This window comes from Arachis duranensis, chromosome 1 (genome assembly GCF_000817695.3).
Source record: "Arachis duranensis cultivar V14167 chromosome 1, aradu.V14167.gnm2.J7QH, whole genome shotgun sequence".
NCBI lineage: Eukaryota > Viridiplantae > Streptophyta > Magnoliopsida > Fabales > Fabaceae > Arachis > Arachis duranensis.
In genome coordinates this window covers 91,519,094-91,539,172 of record NC_029772.3, presented here as the reverse complement: position 1 = coordinate 91,539,172, position 20,079 = coordinate 91,519,094, and the positions used below count along the sequence as shown (strand labels likewise).

The window sequence follows — 20,079 nt, the reverse complement described above, 5'->3', positions numbered from 1 at the left end:
TAATCGATTATATAAATTAAATTTTAATTATTAAAAAATGTATTTTTTTTTATTTTAATAGTCATTTTATGCGGGTGGCTCGTACTTAATAATATTCACATTTCCACGTCAACGAGAACCCATCAAAAAAAATACCCACCTTTCCACCGACTGCAATATTCTGGAACCCCATCAAACGCTCGAGAACCCTCTAGCCACCTCTGATATTTCCATTTCATAACCTCGTACTTTCTCGAATTTCTTTCTCAAACTCCTATTATAAAAACCACCTCCCCCCCTTCTCCCTCGTTACTGTTAATAAAAATAAAAACTAGTCTGCAACCAAAAACTTGCTTCATTGTTTCTGACAGCTCTATTTTTTCCCCTTGAATTTGAAGTTGAGGTTTATACTTGATACTTGATAGTTGAACATGGCTACAAAGGAAGGAAAAGCCATAGGCATAGACCTAGGCACAACCTACAGCTGCGTGGGGGTGTGGCAAAACGACCGCGTTGAGATCATCCCCAACGACCAAGGCAACAGAACCACCCCTTCATACGTTGCCTTCACAGACACCGAGCGTCTCATCGGCGACGCTGCCAAGAATCAAGTCGCCATGAACCCTAAGAACACCGTCTTCGACGCAAAGCGCTTAATCGGTCGCAGATTCTCCGACGCGTCCGTACAAAACGACATGAAGCTGTGGCCGTTTAAGGTCATTGCTGGTGCCGGTGACAAGCCAATGATCGTCGTGACGTACAAAGGAGAAGAGAAAACTTTCGCGGCGGAGGAGATATCTTCCATGGTTCTGATCAAGATGAGGGAAGTTGCGGAAGCGTTTCTTGGCCATCCGATCAAGAACGCGGTTATAACCGTCCCTGCTTATTTCAACGACTCTCAGAGGCAGGCCACGAAGGATGCAGGGGCAATTTCGGGATTGAATGTTTTGCGGATCATCAACGAGCCAACCGCTGCTGCTATCGCTTACGGTTTGGACAAGAAAGCTTCTAGAAAAGGCGAGCAGAACGTTCTCATCTTCGATCTCGGTGGCGGAACCTTCGATGTTTCGCTCTTGACAATCGAAGAAGGGATCTTCGAAGTGAAAGCCACTGCCGGAGATACTCATCTTGGTGGCGAAGATTTTGATAACAGAATGGTGAATCATTTTGTTGCGGAGTTCAAAAGAAAGAACAAGAAGGATATTAGCGGCAACCCTAGGGCTTTGAGGAGGTTGAGAACTGCGTGTGAGAGAGCTAAGAGAACGCTCTCTTCAACTGCGCAGACGACGATTGAAATCGATTCTCTGTACGAAGGGATTGATTTCTATGCAACGATCACGAGAGCGAGGTTTGAGGAATTGAACATGGATCTGTTCAGGAAGTGCATGGAGCCGGTGGAGAAGTGTCTTCGTGATGCGAAGATCGATAAGAGTCAGGTTCATGAAGTTGTTCTTGTTGGAGGATCTACAAGGATTCCAAAAGTTCAGCAGCTTCTTCAAGATTTCTTCAATGGTAAAGAGCTTTGCAAGAGTATCAACCCTGATGAAGCTGTTGCTTATGGTGCTGCGGTTCAAGCCGCAATTCTGAGCGGTGAAGGTGACGAGAAGGTTCAGGACTTGCTGCTTCTCGATGTCACGCCGCTCAGTCTTGGACTTGAAACCGCCGGCGGAGTCATGACGGTTTTGATTCCGAGGAACACGACTATTCCAACGAAGAAGGAGCAGATTTTCTCAACATACTCTGATAATCAGCCTGGTGTTCTAATCCAAGTGTACGAAGGAGAACGAGCGAGAACAAAGGATAACAATCTTCTCGGGAAATTCGAGCTGACCGGAATCCCTCCGGCGCCGAGAGGAGTTCCGCAGATCAATGTGTGTTTTGATATCGATGCGAATGGGATCTTGAATGTTTCAGCTGAGGATAAGACGGCAGGGGTGAAGAACAAGATAACGATCACGAACGATAAAGGAAGGTTGAGCAAGGATGAGATAGAGAAGATGGTTAAGGATGCAGAGAGGTATAGGGCAGAGGATGAGGAAGTGAAGAAGAAGGTGGAGGCGAAGAACTCTCTGGAGAACTACGCTTACAACATGAGGAACACGATAAGGGACGAGAAGATTGCTGGGAAGTTGAGTGCTGATGATAAGGGGAAGATTGAGAAGGCGGTGGAGGATGCTATTGAATGGTTGGAAGGGAACCAGATGGCGGAGGTGGATGAGTTTGAGGACAAGCAGAAGGAGTTGGAAGGAATATGTAACCCCATCATTGCTAAGTTGTATCAGGGTGGTGCTGGTGGTGGTGAAGATGCTCCAATGGGTGGTGCTCATGACATGCCTGCTGGTGGTTCATCTGATTCTGGTGCTGGACCCAAGATTGAAGAAGTTGACTAAACAAGAAGCATCTTGACTTTATCTTTGTTATATGATTAAGAACTCATAGCGGTTATGTTCAAAGCTCGTTATTCAGTTGTTTTTTCTTCCCTTTTTTTCGGTTAAAGTTTCGCATCTAGTAGTGTAACAGTGATGTGTTTGATAAATAATGAAAAATAATTTTTTTTTCTTTTCTTTTCTGATATGGAGCTAGATAAACAAGATCTCTGCTACAAAAATTAAATTCGTTGAGAACTCAAAATACTTTCAGCGAAGATTTTTGCTGAATTTTGATGATTTAACATGTAAGCATGAAACGAGGATTAAGGATCGAATTACAATTTGTAAATGAAATTATAATCAATGTTACTTGCAAACTGGAGAACGAAAAGATTCTCAGAACAATAAACTGTTAATTTGTCAGGAACCAACTAGGGTCTAGCTAATTTTTACCAACTTAAGACCCAATTTTTGTCAATTTTTTAATGGATTGAATTTTGAAGTAAAAAATAAGTTGATATGTATGGAAGAGGTTAGTGCATCGTATGTAGTAGTAGCGAGCAGTTCCTTCCTGGATCGAGAAGCTTGAGCAAAAAATTTCCCGATACAGATGGAGGCGCCTATAGTGTTGCCTCTGGCTTTGTTTCTTCCGTGAGGAAAGTATATAAAGGACTTTGAAGCTCTAGGATATTTTTTGAAATAACAAAAAATGTATGGGTGAATTTGTAATATCAAAAATTTGAATTTAGATTTTCTAAAATTTGAATTTTATTTTAGAGAATAAAGTGTGATTTTTTATTTTTAAATAATTTTTTTATATTTATTTTTTATTTCATCTATAAAATAATTTATTACTCTCTAAAATAAAATTAATTTTAGTCAAATTCTAAAAATTTATTTAGATACCATCCTTTCCTTTTTTACTCTTTCTCGCCTACTAGCTTCATCTCCACCTCAATCCGTTATCCTCCGACTGACGCTTCAATTTCGATCGGAACTACTTCGCCAACCTTCTCTCATCTTGCTTCTGTCTCATTGTCTATCTCAACTTAGATTTCATTTTTGTCAACGACATTTTCAAACTTGTTGTCACTCCACTTTTCAATTCGCACATCTGAGTGACGTAGCATGGCCTGCCAGAAATATCTGCGGTGAGCAATCCACCAAGGGTGACATTTTTTTTCTTATAAAAATATTACTACTCCACTAACCCAAAAAATTGTGACAATCACAAAATTTGTTCATTTTTTAGCTTCATGATTCAAAATTTGATTTATTATTTTTAAGATTCGCTCATCACATTTTAATTTGTTTATTTCTCATAGGCTTGCCATTTCTGTATTCACCTTCTTCCCTTTTTTCAAGAGCAGACCCATGTTGAAAATAAGTAGTATCAAGTATCAACACATGATAATTCTTTAGTGGTATTAGAATTTTGATTTTTTGTGTTTGAATTTTTATTCTTATTTTCTTAAAATTTGTGAATTAATAGAATTAATTCAAATTATTTTTAAGCATGTGATGTATTATTTCCATTGAAATAGTTTTTTAATAAATTAATAGTTAATTTATTTTAATTATTTATTTGTGATTAAATTATCATTCTTTTAATATAAAAGTTATATTTATAATAAAATATTTTGTTTGATTTTATTTATATATTAAAATTTATTGTGATTTTGATCACAATAAAAAGAATAAGATGCAAAATATCTTTTATTTTGTTTCTTATATATATAAGTGTATATATAAAGGTCAAATTTGATTTGATAATTTTTTAAGGCTAAACGTTAGTACATGAAAAATCAAATTTTGATTTGATTGATATGTTTTGAACACTATAATTTTAGAAATTAGTTTTTCTAATGTTCTTGATTATAAAGAGCAACCTAACAACCAAAAATTTTATTTTCAAGATAACAATCAGTATATACATTTGATGTATTAGGGATTTAATTTTATATTTTTCCTAAACAACCTGGGAGTAAAAAATTTAATCTATGAGTACTGATGAAAAATTCTCTAACAATAGAGATAAATCCTAAAAGTTAGGAGATTGTCAAACAAATAAATTTATCTCTTGTTTACAAGGAGCAACCTGACAACCAGAAAATTTGTACTCAAAGATAGAATTTATTTATGCATATAATGATGTATAAGGAGAGTTAATTTTATACTTGAACCTAGACAACCTAGGGATATAAAATATAATTCAGTTAAATAATTGTCTGACAACCAGATAATTATTTGAGGTTATAATTGTATATGATACAATTTAATCATATTTATTTAGAATAGGTATGAGTAAAAATTTGACAATCAAGGTACTCATCCACGATTCTAAATAATTTTGCTAGAAATATAGATTTCTTGATTTACTTTTATATTTTAAATTTTTAAATATGTCCATCTTTCGTGTGGCATACTTGAAAGTAATAAATTGGCTATACATTGAGAATTGTTCTTATGTATAAAAGGATTTCATGGACATGATAATCCTATTAAAATAATATTGTCCAATAAAATTGGTGATGTAATAGTCAATACTTGTGAAGTATCTAAAATATTATTTTACTATAATATAGGTTGTTTTGACAATCAAGAGTTCTAATTTTAAAGGCAATATACCCATTATTTATTATTGAACATCTTGAAAAGATGTATGGTGTCCCAAATAAGATAGTATGACTATCAAATATTTTATTTAAACTAGTGGGAGTATTGGGCAATATAATTTGAATTAAACAACTTTAGAAGTTGGAATGCCATTAGCCAAATGGTTTTAGCAAGAATTGTTCTTACAAGCAATTTTAGAGATTTATTTTGTCACAAACAATTTATAATTGGCCCTAATATGATTAAGGTTTGTGGTCTTTTTGAAAAAGTTCAATATAAGTATTGAGAATGCGTATCAAACTTGTTCTTAAGGGTTTGTTTGACCAATAATAAAGATATTGAGTATTTTTATTATAAGAGCTTAAAGTAAAATTTCTAACATCTAATTGATATTCTATTGAATAGAGAATAAGATTCTCTCAACGCACAAATATTAGTATTTTATGTACTCCATCATGTTTAAAGAAACATGGAATTTGATTTAGCTGAGGATCACTGTTTGTTAAATATTTGGACTACGTTTTAGAAATGTTACTAAATTAACAAATTTCTCACTAAATTAATTTTTTATCCATATGAGATATGGAAAAGGCATAAACTGAAACTCAAGAACATTAGAGTTTGAAAATGTCTTTTATGTATTAAGAGATTGCACAACAATAAAATTGATATTAGGTTCGATAAATGAGATTTATTGGTTATCCTAAAAAAATAATGAGATTATTTTTATCACTCCTCTTATGACAAAGTGTCTGTGATAAGGAGTTAAATTCTTTTTAGAAAAGAAATTCCTCCTAAAGGAAGATACGGTGAACAAACAGAGGATATACTTTCTCTTAAAAGTATAAAATGTTTGATCGTCAAAATAATTTTTTGAAAAAAGTAGCCTATTTGTATAATGATACAATTATATAAAGATAGATCTAATGGTTACTTAGACTTTTTATAATCATGTTCAATAAGGATTGTCTTTAAAATAAAATTATACACTATTGTAGTGAGAGATTTCATGTTTTAAGAAAATGTGATATTTATTATGCACTAAGTGTATTTTACAAAAGGTCAAGCAAACATGCTCAAAAGTTAAGGTGTTTAAGGTCAAAAGAGTTTTGATAAACACAAATGTGCATTAAAAAATTATACACATGATTGATTGGCTCTAGTGCAAGTGGAAGATTATTGTGATAGTAGTATGCCCAAGATCCAATCTATCATGATTGGCCCTCGTACAAGTGAAAAATTGTTGGAAATAAGTAGTATGACCACAATCCAATCAATCACGTGTCAAATAATTTGTTATTATTATTATTATATTAAAATGTTAATATAATAAGATCCTTGATTAAATTTAGAGATTTATTATTGCGATAGTGATCATAATATTGAGAGATAAATCTTTTATAATTTAATCTAAATTGTTCTTGGTCATAGGATTATTGAAAATGATATTAATAATCCGGAAAGATCAATATATATATAATGGTCTTCATTGGATGAAGATTAATATATCTCATTTATTAAATTATATATATAGATGGTGCATACATGGATATGACCATTGAACTAGCTCATTCTGAGAATTTCTAATGGTTATAATTACCGCATATTTGTCAATAAGATATTCTCAAGATGAATATAGTAATAGAGTTTTCTTTGACCTGCAACTATCATAGTAATTAACAACGTATTTATTATACTTTGATTCCGGACACCTAATACCTTAGGGTGCTAGTTGAATGGATATTGGATATGATTTAAATACTTGTAGAATTAATGATTAGTCAATAAGGAATCCGTCAACTCTCGGTAAAGAGTTTGAGCTCTATGATTATAATAACTGAAATGAATAAAACATTGGCAAAGGGGATTGAATGAATAAAGAAATAAATTTCTTATATAATGTTATTCTATTTAGTATGATAATAGTATGAATAACTTAAGAAACTCATTTCTTCATTCATTCAATCTCCTTGGCCAATGTTTTATTCATCTCAGTCATTATAATCATAGAGCTCAAACTCTTTATTGAGAGTTGACGGATTTCTTATTGACTAATCATTAATTCAACAAGTATTTAAATCATACCCAATATCCATTCAACTAGCACCCTAAGATATTAGGTGTCCGGAATTAAAGTATAATAAATACGTTGTTAATTACTATGATAGTCGCAGGTCAAAGGAAACTCTATTACTATGTTCATCTTGAGAATATCTTATTGACAAATATGCATAATTATAACCATTAGGAATTCTCAGAGTGAACCAGTTCAATGGTCATATATATATTGATCTTTTCGGATTATTAATGTCCTTTTTAATAATCTTATGACCAAGAACAAATTAGATTAAATATAGTGCAGCGCGAGGGTAGTAGCTAATATGAGGACATCAAAGAAAATATTTCTGTCAGAGCCAATTGTGATGATGCTGAATGTAGGAGGATCCCTAGCAGAGACTCTCTTCTTCGAAAGAATGGTTAAAAAGGAAGGAGAAATTTTGAAAAACTAAAAAATGAAGGGGTAAATGTCTTATTTTTAGTTCTTTCAAAAACAAAAAAATGGGGTTCTATTTGTAAATATTTTTACTATGGTTAATGATACTCGTACACAAAAGTAGAAGTAAGGAATCCGTTGCCTCTTTTTCATATTAAATAGATATTTTTTAATGTATTTTTCGAATTTTTTGTATTACAGATGTGATATTTCTATTTTTTTTAAGAATTATATGTTTTTTTCTTAATTTCTATAGCTGGACATTTCTTTTGTTAAATATTAGGATTTTTTTATGTTAAATAGATGTTTTTTTTTATATATTTTTACAATTGTTTAAAAATAGCCCATGCTCCACCATTCCTTCTTCTTTGAACAACTCCTGTACTTTTCGCAAAACTGCACCACCTCCATCGGCATCGCAAGGTCACTCTTTCGAGTCCTGACACGAGTTTTGTTTCATCAACCACCACAATGAACTTGTTGAAGGTGGCCTCCAGCAAGGAAAAGTGCTACCGCGGTCTTTTACAAGGTTGAGGTCGGGTCCACCTCATCGGCGCCGTCGATGACGAGATCGAGGCGGAAATTGTTGTCGAGGACAGAGAGCGAAATTTCGAGAGAAAGTGCATGTTCCTTAGTGCGCTTGAAGGTAGGGACGCCGATGATGTTGGAAAGTTGACCGGTGGAGAGGAGATGACCGGACTTGGCAACGACAAAGTGGCGGTGGAGCCGGTGCCAAGGGCGAGGACCATGTCGGACTTGATGTACTCGACAGCTTTGTCGGTGGCAAACTTCTTGAGGTCGTCTTGCGTCAGGGAAGGGGTGGAGAGGGCTTGACGGTGAGGGAGAGAATCTCTCTGTGTTGTTGTTGGAGTGCGCAGGTTAATATGGAAGAGATGGAGAAGATTTTTATAGTTTTTGGTTAGGTTTACTTAATCAGTTTCTAATTATTTAAATTTTGAATTTAAAAAATTTAAAATTAATTATTAATAATTATAATTAATTGAGTTGTTCAATTCTTGGTTGATTACACATTTGGTTTCCTATACTTTTCTAAATAATATAATAAAAAGTTCTTTAAATGGAGATATGAATAATGTGAATAATACTCTTAGACTCAACAAGACAATAACCATAAAAATGCTCATTCGCTTTTGAAGCCTGCAAGGTGCTCGCCTTTTTGTCTACCTTGCCGCACCAGAATCTTCGTTCCGCCATTGTTTGACGCCGCATCTCTGGCCAAGTCTCCACCGTTAGTCTTCGTTCACTCTATTAGTACATACTAAGTTAGTATATAGTTAGAGTTTTATATAAGATACTAGATGATTCTTTTTATGTACATTGGATGTTTTTTTTATATCGAATATAAAATTTTTTATCTATATAATTGGGGTGTTTCATTTTTTACTATACTAGATGTTTTTTTCAACGCGCATATCGCATAAGAGCTCTTTCCGACGGCAGCGACGACCTATGGAGGCGGGGATGAGATGCATCAGTACAATGAGAGAGAACAGAATGTAGTGTGAATGTGTGTTTAGAAAAAATTAGGTTCCCTAATCCTAATAATTATTCAGATTAAAAAATCTGATTACTCCTAATAAATTAAAAATATGATTTTTAAAATTAATTTAACATTTTTTTTAATTTGTTATTTACGTTGTAGTGTTGTCTTCTTATAATTTTTTTATAATTAATTATACGATGAAGAATTTAATTTTGATGCGTAAAGTGTTTTATCTAATTAAGTTCGTTATTTTAGATAATTATTCACGCGATCAATATAAAAAATAATTATTGTTATTAATGTAGTATTATGTAATTAGATGGATAGAGTTATATATTTGGAACGAATACATGCTTGAAAGTATACCCAGAAGTGATATAGGGCGGAGGGAATAGGTTCAGCCCATGAAGCAATTATGAGCCCAAAGTAAGGGGATTTACGAAGCCCAGTTTAAGAGAACGATACTGGAGCAAAAATTGTGGATAAGAGAGAGAGAGAGAGAGAGAGAGAGTAGAGTGAGTGAGAGAGGACCCCAAACGAAATGATGCGCCAAACTTGAAGTTTTGTTTCAGCTGAATTCACACTTGACCTTTGTCTCAAAATCTTCATCAGTGTGGAGCAGTGAACGAAGAGGAGCACCACCATGGCTGGTATAACCACCAGCACCGCCTTCCCCTTCCACCACCTCCATACTCGACCCTCTCCTCTTCTCTCTTTTTCTGATTCCAAGCTCTTCGGTCTTCCTATCTCCAATCCCAACTCCCTCAAATTCGTTTCTTTTTTTTTGGAAATAGTTCGAATTCCGTGAGGCTTATTGACCAGAGCCAGAATATGGTTAGTTCTCTCGTTGCATTTAGGATTTGAATTCCGTTTACTCAAATTATCTCTATAGTAGTTAATTGGCTACTTTGGCTTGTAAAGTGCTTTGAGAAGAAAGCGACGCTTGAGTAGTGATTAATCTGGCATTTGAAGATGTTTTTGTTTTTGTAGGTAGGAGTAGTGTCTACCAGTCAGGCCCTTCAAATGGCTGAAGATGCTGAACTTGACTTGGTGTGAAGCCTTTCCCTTTATTCGTTATTTATTTGTTTAGGGATTGGTTGGGTGAAAAAGTTTGCTGTTGATTTTTCTTAACTGAAATACTTGAATGCACTTTGTCCTATCAATTGAATTTAATGTCAACTAAGGTAGCATTTGGTAGAGGGAAATAAACAATAATGAAACAGAGAGAAATAAACCTCAATAGATCTCAGTAAATCTCAGTATTCTGTTTGGTATAAAGTGGGAGATAGAAATTGAAACAATAATGAAATTTTAATTTAATTTGTACAAAGGGATTGAAATTAATTAATTAAAATGAGAATATTTTATGTATAAAATGTTATTAAAGTTTCGGTCTCCGTCTCTAAAAATTTCAGTCCCCTATGTCTCTACATTTTGGAGGTATTGAAATATTAAAATTTTGGGGACAGAGATAGAAATTTTAGTACCGGCCTCTGAGCCAATGAACATGATATTGAGTCTCAGTCCTCTAATCTTTGCAATGTCTTAATTTGAATGTGATAAATGATTTAAGATGTTTCACTTAGACAAGTTTGCAGCTGGAAGCCTGGAAGTGATAGTGAGGTGTTTGAACTATTTGAATTTGGTTTATAATATTTGATTTGATTCAGTGGACCATTTAATTTTTTAATGGGGGTTGGTTAAAATGTTATACTTCTGACGTGAGCGAAACTTATTTTATGCAGGTAATAGTGTCCCCAGATGCAGATCCTCCTGTTGTTCGCATAATGGATTATAGGTATGATCTCCGTATGTTCTTAGAAAGGCTGTGCTCTTTATTTTGATTTTTTTTTTTTCATATCAAAATATTAGTGGCTATTATGTATGAAGTCATTCAAAGACGTGACCATATCTGTGTCAATTTTAAATGTTCGGACATCTGTTGATAAATTTAGCAGTCAATGACATGTTTCTATGCGTAAGATCAGATAATCATTAGTTGGGTCTGCATTTTATAGACAAATAAACAAATTTGGTTTCTCTTGAGGCAAGGGCGACTTGGGAGTAGTGGGGGAGCCAGGTATACAATTCGCATTGAACTTGTGTATAAATGTGATATGTGCTTCTGTCTGGTACTGTCAGAACATTCGATTATAAAAGGTCACTTTTTCATTAAGACTCGCTCTTCATCTATTCATTTATTTTTTGTTGTTATTTTTTTTTCCTTTTATTTTTTGTTTTGCGGGGGGATATCATCACAAGTCACAATGAGATTGAGCTATCAGTAATGGAGAATTGGCACATATATGTAGTTGTTTCATGGAAGTGTTTTTGACTGTTGAGAGAGAAGAGAAGGGGAGAGGAAGGGGGGTGGGGAAGGGGACTTAAGTTACTTTTCCACCTACCTACTTGAATTATATTATGCTTTGAGGATAGTATTTGAATAGTTTCTCCCTTGTTTTACAGTAAATATAGATATGAACAACAAAAGAAGAAAAGAGATCAGCAGAAGAAAAGTGCTGGTAAGCATTGTAGTAGCTGGACTATGATGTTTTCGTCGAATTTTGTAAGAACTCGGAGCAAATAATTTATTACTGACAAAATGATCTTTTAAATGTAGCCAGTCGGATGGATTTGAAGGAGCTCAAAATGGGGTAATTTCCTAGGCTAGGAGCCTAGATAATCCTTCTTTACTTTTATTATCTCAAAGGGAATATTTGGCAATAGAATGTTCTGGATTTTGTTTCTCAGATTTCCAAATTATATTATACTCTTTCATGATTAGATCTGGCATGTGATTTATTTGATTCATTGTCCAATATGATTTCATGCTTTTGGACTTGTATTGATTATGATGAGATACACGAAGAGGAGTTTGTATAATTGTGATGCCCAAAGATATGTACAATATGGTGCATCTTAATCCTTAAAAATAGATACTCCTAAATGATTGGCATATCATTTTAGATCATAAAGGTTAAGCTATGTTTTAATTTTTGAATCCTAATGATAACATAAACTCAATTAGACCAGTGGTAGAGATTGGTTTTCATTTGCTGGGTTAGTTTTTAGTTACATGAGGTATTGTGCCTTTTTCCTAATTTCTTTCTTAGCTTTGTCTTTTATTTTAATAGATACAACATTGATGAACACGATTATTCTGTGCGTTTGAAAGCTGCCCGAAAATTCTTGAAAGATGGTGACAAGGTATATTATATATGAATTATTTATCCATGCCTTATTATTATACATAGAAGAGAAAGTATATTATATTCAAATTATTCATATCTTTTGGATCACTTCATTCAGGTAAAGGTCATCGTGAATCTTAAAGGTCGTGAAAACGAATTCAGAAATATTGCTATTGAGCTTATTAGACGTTTCCAAAATGATGTTGGGGAGGTAATGACGCTGATTCACTATATCGTACAATTGATGTGTGAATGTATGCTAGAAGCCTAGTATATCTTTGTTGGAGATTGGATTTTCGTGAATTCATTTCAGATTCTTTGAAAGATGATTTCTTTGAATGGAGACATGATATTTGTTCCAACTTGAATCTTATATCAAAACCACATCTCTGGTTGATGTGCAGCTTGGGGCAGAGGAGGCCAAAAACTTCCGTGATAGGAACATTTTCATAATTTTGGTTCCAAATAAAGCCGCTCTACAGAAAACCCAAGATCCACCAAAGAAAAAAGACAAATCCGCAGCAGATGAAGTCTCTGCTAGTGTTTGAAACTCTGCTGCGAGTCTACTGTGAAATGAGTTGTGTGCAACATATATTTTTTTGGCCTGGTTAGAATATGTATGTGTTGTATAGCGTATAATCATGAGCAACAATGACACATTCACCAGAACATAATGGTAGAAGCAGCCTTATGTTATTCAATCCATTGCATGTCAACTTGGTGATTACTCATAGGAAGCTTCATCATACCATAAGGAATTATGGGAAATTGGCAGAGAGAACAGAACGCCAATTTCAGGCATTTATGCCTATGCCAGCATGGTATCTTGCAGTAGCTGTTTCAGGGTGCTGCTTATATTTTCTGTAGTCGTAGTTGTAATGTTTCTATTTCGAGATGTAGATAATGCAACCTACGTACCTAACGATTTGAAGGTAACGTAGTTCTGAAGTGCTTACGTTCCAAGGTTGCTAACGTGTTACATATTTGACTCGTATAAGTAATCAGAACCTTGTCCTGATAGCAACATGTTATTTTCATTTAATAATTGACGCCAAACCTTTCTTTGGTTTGGTGCACGAGATTAAAGTTTACATTTATTTGCATATTAGATTAGATGCGGAAATTTAAACAGAACATTATGGTTTGGTAAAATGGAGATTACAATTTCAAGCAGTTACGTCTCATTTATTTTTATACTTTTTGGTATGTTATTTTAAAACTTATATATACTATTCAATTACTTAGTGTTTTTTCCATTAATTTGTTAAAAACATTGCTCGATTTATATAATGGGTAGCTTTTCTAAACTTCCACAAATGTATGGCTTACACTATACGTGATATCCATATAATTTTTGTTAAAAATGTTAAAATTGACAGGCAGTGTGACTTGCAATAAATATCTGCTAAAATTGAAGAAGATAAGTGATCATAGTAAGGGCTGTTTGGAGGTTGATAACTTACCTTTTTTTTTTTACCTTATGAAAATGTATAGTATTAATGTCTTTGGTATAATTTTTAAAATTAAATCGTAACTTTCTAAAAAATTATTTTAGTGTTTATAGAGAAGTTAAAAATTTTTTTTTATAATAAAATTTTTTTTATTACTCTTCTCTTAAAATAAATACTGAGTTAAAAAACCGAATACAAAATAACTTATTTATAAGTTATTTTTAATGAGCATTTATTGTTTAAACTATTTTTTCAAAAGGAGTTTAATTAAACTATTTACTCAAACTCGGCCTAAGTTTTTTAAAAGAACCGAACATCAATCATTAATACTTTTATAAAAAAAAATATATTTGTATAAAATTTATATTTAGAGTGTGAAATGACTAAAAATATATAAGACAAATTTAACTTTTTTACTCTAATAAAAAAGTAGAGTACTTTTACAGTCATATATCCGTTTAGATGATCTTTCAGATAATGAATTTAAAAATTAGTTATTTTTATTCATATAATTGTCTATATAAGTTTTTTTATTATTAATATTTAAAAATTAAATTCAATAAAATAATGTGGCATTTTTTTTTGGTGTATTAATATGTGTTGATTTAATAAAGTTTTACTAGTGTTATAACTGATCTCTTGTTTTCTTTTTCACATTAGTAATAGTATTACTCTGTTGACTTGAACGTCATATAGTTTCTATAGGTTAGTTGGTTGAATCCTCCAAATAGTTTCCTATTATATTCAACTAAACCAAACGTTAATGGCTTAATGCAGAAACTTCATTGTAGTTATTGTATTCCTTTTCGAATGCTGACATACCATCCGTTCGCAGCAATGGCTCCCTCCTACTTCTTGCCCACTTGTTACGTTTGCAATGTATGATTTCTGAACAACCAAACAATAGAGTCAGTCGTTGGAAAATGACTCAGAAAAATGGTAGTTGAAAGAAAAAGGAAGAAGCTTAACTTCAAGGCAATGGGGACCCTGCAACCAATTAGCACCATCTCTTATGTGGACACATTAGGTGTCTCATGTGTGTGTGTGTGTAAAGAGTTTAGTTTCCCTTCATAAAATCTCACCACTACATTCTTGTTTTTCTTCCATTGTGTCACCCTGCATTGTCTCCTTCACTATAGTCACTACCAAATCGATATGGAAGCCAGCGCCGGACTTGTCGCTGGCTCTCATAACCGCAATGAGCTTGTTGTCATTCATGGCCATGAAGAGGTAACAGATATCTATGACATTGAAGCTACAAAAGGAGTTTAATTGCTGGTTGTTTTTCATCAAACAGTTTTGATTGATATATGTGTTGTGTTACTGCTATGTCCTTTTCTTGCAGCACAAGCCTTTGAAGAACTTGGATGGTCAAGTGTGTGAGATATGTGGTGATGAGGTGGGACTCACGGCGGATGGAGACTTGTTTGTGGCCTGCAATGAGTGTGGTTTTCCGGTGTGCCGGCCGTGCTATGAGTATGAAAGGAGGGAAGGCAGCCAACTTTGTCCACAATGCAAAACCAGATACAAGCGTCTCAAGGGTAACTAGTTAATGAATTAAGATGTTACATTTTACATTTTTCCATTCTCTTTTACTTGTAATTGTTACTTCTTGATAATTGATGTATTTGAATACATTGATTTTATGAATATACTAAGAAGTAACAATAACAGATAACAGAAATTAAAGGAAAACTTATACATGTTTTTTGTTTGATTTGTAAATTATTGTTGTTATGTTCTAATCTAAAGTTGGCCATTATATTAGGGAGTCCAAGGGTGGAGGGAGATGAAGATGAGGAGGATGTGGATGATATTGAACATGAATTTAACATCGAGGATGAAAGGAACAAGCATGACCATTCTGCAGAAGCCATGCTGTATGGGAAGATGAGCTATGGAAGAGGTCCTGAAGATGAAGATAATGCTCAATTCCCAGCTGTCATTTCTGGTGGTCGATCTCTTCCTGTAAGATGTTTGAACTTTGAACTATTTCAATAGAAAATAAAGCCTTCTTATACAATTATTCAACTCATACAAATTCTAACTTTGCTTGCATGAATATGCAGGTGAGTGGAGAGTTATCAGCAGTGGGATCTCATGCTTATGGAGAGATGTTATCTTCTACATTGCATAAAAGAGTGCATCCATATCCAGTTTCTGAACCTGGTAATATATCGGTTACAATTTGGTAATAGTAATTGTATAAAAAAAAAGAACAAAAGTGTATTAAATGTTATGATCCTAAACAGGAAGTGAAAGATGGGATGATAAGAAAGATGGATGGAAAGAAAGGATGGATGATTGGAAACTTCAACAAGGCAATTTAGGCCCTGAACCTGATGAAGATTTTGATGCAGCCATGTATGCTTCTATAAAAACATTCCTCCAAGCAGTTCTTTGATTTAACTTCAATGAAATGATGGCAATTATGCCAACTGTTGCAGGTTGGATGTAACAAGGCAACCACTATCAAGGAAGGTACCAATTGCATCTAGCAAAGTGAATCCATATAGGATGGTGATTGTGGCGCGGCTTGTTATTCTTGCGTTCTTTCTAAGATATCGAATTCTGAACCCGGTTCATGATGCACTGGGGCTATGGCTAACTTCCATTATATGTGAAATCTGGTTTGCTTTTTCATGGATCCTTGATCAGTTCCCTAAATGGTTCCCAATTGATAGAGAGACCTACCTTGACCGTCTTTCAATCAGGTAACGATATTATTAGATAAAAGATCATTTATATGTCTTTGTTTAATAGCTTAACCTTTTCAGAGAAATGATTGCGTGACCAAAATGTTGTTCATATGTTAGGTATGAGCGTGAAGGTGAACCAAACATGCTTGCTCCTGTGGATGTGTTTGTGAGTACTGTGGACCCTATGAAGGAACCTCCTCTTGTTACAGCAAACACTGTTCTTTCAATCTTGGCCATGGATTACCCTGTTGACAAGATATCTTGCTACATTTCTGATGATGGTGCTTCAATGTGTACATTTGAAGCCTTATCAGAAACTGCAGAGTTTGCTAGGAAGTGGGTACCATTTTGCAAGAAATTTTCCATAGAACCAAGGGCACCGGAGATGTACTTCTCTGAGAAAATTGACTACCTCAAGGACAAAGTGCAACCAACCTTTGTTAAGGAGCGGCGCGCAATGAAGGTTAGTACTAAAATTACTAGGACAACACAGACAAAGATGGTTAAGCATCAGATGAGACACTTAAAAAATATTAGTAGTTGTGAGGAACAAAAATGGTAGAACCTTTTTACATTATTACAAAAAGACTTCAAGGATTGACTCTATTAATTGTTTGTTTGATAGAGAGAATATGAAGAGTTTAAGGTGAGGATCAATGCACTTGTGGCTAAAGCACAGAAGGTTCCTCCAGGAGGGTGGATCATGCAGGATGGGACACCATGGCCAGGAAACAATACTAAGGATCATCCTGGTATGATTCAAGTATTTCTTGGCCACAGTGGAGGCCATGACACTGAAGGAAATGAGCTCCCTCGTCTCGTCTATGTCTCCAGGGAGAAAAGGCCTGGTTTTCAGCACCACAAGAAAGCTGGTGCCATGAATGCTCTGGTAGAGTTTTGAATTTTGAGCAGCAGTGTTATTTACGTGATGTCCAATTTCACCTTTATGAGCCACTATTTCACTTCACTCTTCTCTGATGATTGCCGCGATTTCCAGATTCGGGTCTCTGCTGTGCTTACAAATGCTCCTTTCATGCTGAACTTGGATTGTGATCACTATGTCAATAACAGCAAAGCTGTCCGAGAGGCCATGTGCTTTTTAATGGACCCTCAAACTGGGAAGAAAGTCTGCTATGTCCAATTTCCTCAGAGATTTGATGGTATCGATACACATGATCGGTATGCTAACAGGAACACAGTTTTCTTTGATGTAAGTCACCACAAGATTCTCAGCTTCAGTAAGACATGGCCTTTTTAAAAAGCACTGTCTTTGCAGAATTCAGATACTTAACTACTTTCACTTCTTTGTGTTTGCAGATTAACATGAAGGGATTGGATGGAATTCAGGGTCCTGTATATGTGGGCACAGGTTGTGTATTCAGGAGGCAAGCTTTATATGGATACAATCCTCCAAAAGGTCCTAAACGTCCAAAAATGGTAAGTTGTGACTGTTGTCCATGCTTCGGAAAGCGTAAGAAGGCAAAGCATGCAAAGAATGATGCAATTGCAGAGGCTGCAAACCTTAAAGGTTCTCATTTTTCTCTATTCATTAGTCACTACTATTTGAAACTAATTTATATCCAAATTGGTTTCCCTTTACCTATTCTAACCCCTGTCACATGTCTCTATATAGCAATGGAGGATGACAAAGAGTTGCTCATGTCCCAAATGAATTTTGAGAAGAAATTTGGGCAGTCATCTATTTTTGTGACTTCAACTTTGATGGAAGAGGGTGGTGTACCTCCTTCATCAAGTCCAGCAAGCCAGCTTAAAGAAGCCATTCATGTAATCAGTTGTGGTTATGAAGATAAAACTGAATGGGGAATTGAGGTAAATTCTATTTTTAACAAGGTTATCAAACTCGAGTTCACCAAATAGATAAACTTGAAATGTAAAACTCAACTCCTCGAAAACTCGATTGTCCTGAATATCTTACTATATTCACATTTAAGAATAAAAGGAACTCATCCAAGAATTTTGCTTTCCAAATTTGCAGCTAGGTTGGATCTATGGTTCTATTACAGAGGATATTCTAACAGGTTTCAAGATGCATTGCCGTGGTTGGAGATCCATTTACTGCATGCCAAAGAGAACAGCATTCAAGGGTACTGCTCCCATCAACTTGTCAGATAGGCTTAACCAGGTGCTTCGTTGGGCACTTGGATCCATCGAGATCTTCTTCAGTCGCCATTGCCCGTTATGGTATGGCTACAAGGAAGGGAAGCTAAAGTGGCTTGAGAGATTTGCATATGCAAACACAACTGTCTACCCATTCACATCCATACCTCTGGTTGCATACTGTATTCTTCCTGCTGTCTGCTTACTCACTGACAAATTCATCATGCCGCCGGTAACAATTTTTGAACTATTCACTTCAATTTAGAATGGAGTTAGACATGACATGATTCTTGAATTTTAACATGCATAGTTTCATGTAATTTTATGTTATCTTCACAAAAGCACGAGACATGACATTATATGAATGCTAATAAATATATAGTAGGACTTAATCCATGATAGCTAAAAAGCTGAAATGCTTCAATCGTCAAAAACTCACATTTTATTTATTGCTTATGATTCAGATAAGCACTTTTGCTGGTTTGTACTTTGTTGCTCTCTTCTCTTCAATCATTGCAACTGGCATTCTTGAGTTGAAATGGAGTGGAGTGAGCATTGAAGAATGGTGGAGAAATGAACAATTCTGGGTCATTGGTGGTGTATCAGCACATCTCTTTGCTGTCATACAAGGTCTTCTGAAGGTGTTGGCTGGAATTGACACCAACTTCACTGTCACATCCAAGGCTGCAGACGATGAAGAGTTTGGAGAGTTATACACCTTCAAGTGGACTACTCTCTTGATTCCTCCAACTACAATCTTAATAATCAACATTGTTGGGGTTGTTGCTGGAATCTCAGATGCAATAAACAATGGTTACCAATCATGGGGACCTCTCTTTGGAAAACTCTTCTTCTCCTTCTGGGTGATTGTCCATCTATATCCATTCCTTAAAGGTTTGATGGGTCGGCAAAACCGCACACCTACCATAGTTGTGATATGGTCAGTGCTATTGGCTTCCATCTTCTCGTTGCTCTGGGTAAGAATTGATCCATTTGTGACGAAAACTAAAGGACCTGATACCAAGATGTGTGGAATAAACTGCTGAAGATTAGTGTTCCCTTCATAGTATTCTTTGGTGACCATGTTGATGGTGTGTGCAAATGCTTGATTTTAAGGTATAATTTGTTAACCAACGAATGTAGATGCACATGGAGGAATAAGGAAAGACTGAAAGCTATCAAGTGCAAGTGCAGTTTTGTCGTTCTTGTAAATGTACTACATATAGCCTTATGTTTTGGCTTAAATTGCTCAAGTATTGGAAAGTAAATGAACTTTACAAGTTTACCGATATATCGTGCAAATTAGTAGTACACTGATCTTCAATCACATTCATCTTTTATTGAATTATAACCATATTTTTTTTTCACAATCATTAAACAGAATGCAAAGGCAGTAGCAAATATACCTGATCTACAAATTGGTTTTGAATGATTTGGGCTCTGGAAACTGGATTTTTAGTTGTGTAACGACATGTGAATCAATTCACTCCATGGAAGATTTGAGCTTGAAAATCAACTGTTAAATTTTCTAATAGGTTTAAGATTACATGAATCTCTTTATCAGAAAGCAACAACTTTCTATAAGCAACAATTTTCTTCCTTCATTAAACAAAGGAGAAGCACTGAGCAAAATATTTAATTTTGCAAGTATATAAGGA

General features: G+C 34.6%; 3 protein-coding genes and 1 pseudogene across 4 annotated transcripts; 3 read left to right on the top strand and 1 right to left on the bottom strand.

Moving 5' to 3' along the window:
• Positions 1-154: 154 nt before the first annotated feature.
• LOC107459354 (heat shock 70 kDa protein) lies at positions 155-2,544 on the top strand. The gene has a single exon (XM_016077582.3). It carries the CDS (start codon positions 411-413, stop codon positions 2,367-2,369), a length of 1,959 nt encoding a protein of 652 aa, XP_015933068.1. The 5' UTR covers positions 155-410; the 3' UTR covers positions 2,370-2,544.
• A 5,227-nt stretch (positions 2,545-7,771) lies between these two features.
• On the bottom strand, positions 7,772-9,653 carry LOC107460642 (probable ribose-5-phosphate isomerase 3, chloroplastic; annotated as a pseudogene).
• An 88-nt stretch (positions 9,654-9,741) lies between these two features.
• On the top strand, positions 9,742-13,177 carry LOC107460649 (translation initiation factor IF3-4, chloroplastic). The gene is made up of 8 exons (XM_021124579.2): positions 9,742-9,796; positions 9,953-10,012; positions 10,708-10,760; positions 11,429-11,484; positions 11,583-11,616; positions 12,097-12,169; positions 12,272-12,364; positions 12,558-13,177. The coding sequence occupies exons 1-8, from the start codon at positions 9,794-9,796 to the stop codon at positions 12,699-12,701; spliced, it is 516 nt and encodes a 171-aa protein (XP_020980238.1). The 5' UTR covers positions 9,742-9,793; the 3' UTR covers positions 12,702-13,177.
• A 1,459-nt stretch (positions 13,178-14,636) lies between these two features.
• Positions 14,637-19,710, top strand: LOC107459364 (cellulose synthase A catalytic subunit 7 [UDP-forming]). 2 transcript variants are annotated; one of them, XM_016077600.2, is made up of 13 exons: positions 14,638-14,834; positions 14,950-15,145; positions 15,373-15,572; positions 15,674-15,773; positions 15,857-15,968; positions 16,052-16,318; positions 16,421-16,766; positions 16,929-17,192; positions 17,301-17,513; positions 17,621-17,831; positions 17,937-18,133; positions 18,300-18,653; positions 18,886-19,710. In XM_016077600.2, the coding sequence occupies exons 1-13, from the start codon at positions 14,760-14,762 to the stop codon at positions 19,465-19,467; spliced, it is 3,117 nt and encodes a 1,038-aa protein (XP_015933086.1). In that variant the 5' UTR covers positions 14,638-14,759; the 3' UTR covers positions 19,468-19,710. The 2 variants fall into 2 exon arrangements, with proteins under 2 accessions (XP_015933080.1, XP_015933086.1); XM_016077594.3 differs by having other exon boundaries at positions 14,637-14,834; positions 17,621-18,133.
• The last annotated feature ends 369 nt before the right edge of the window (positions 19,711-20,079 follow it).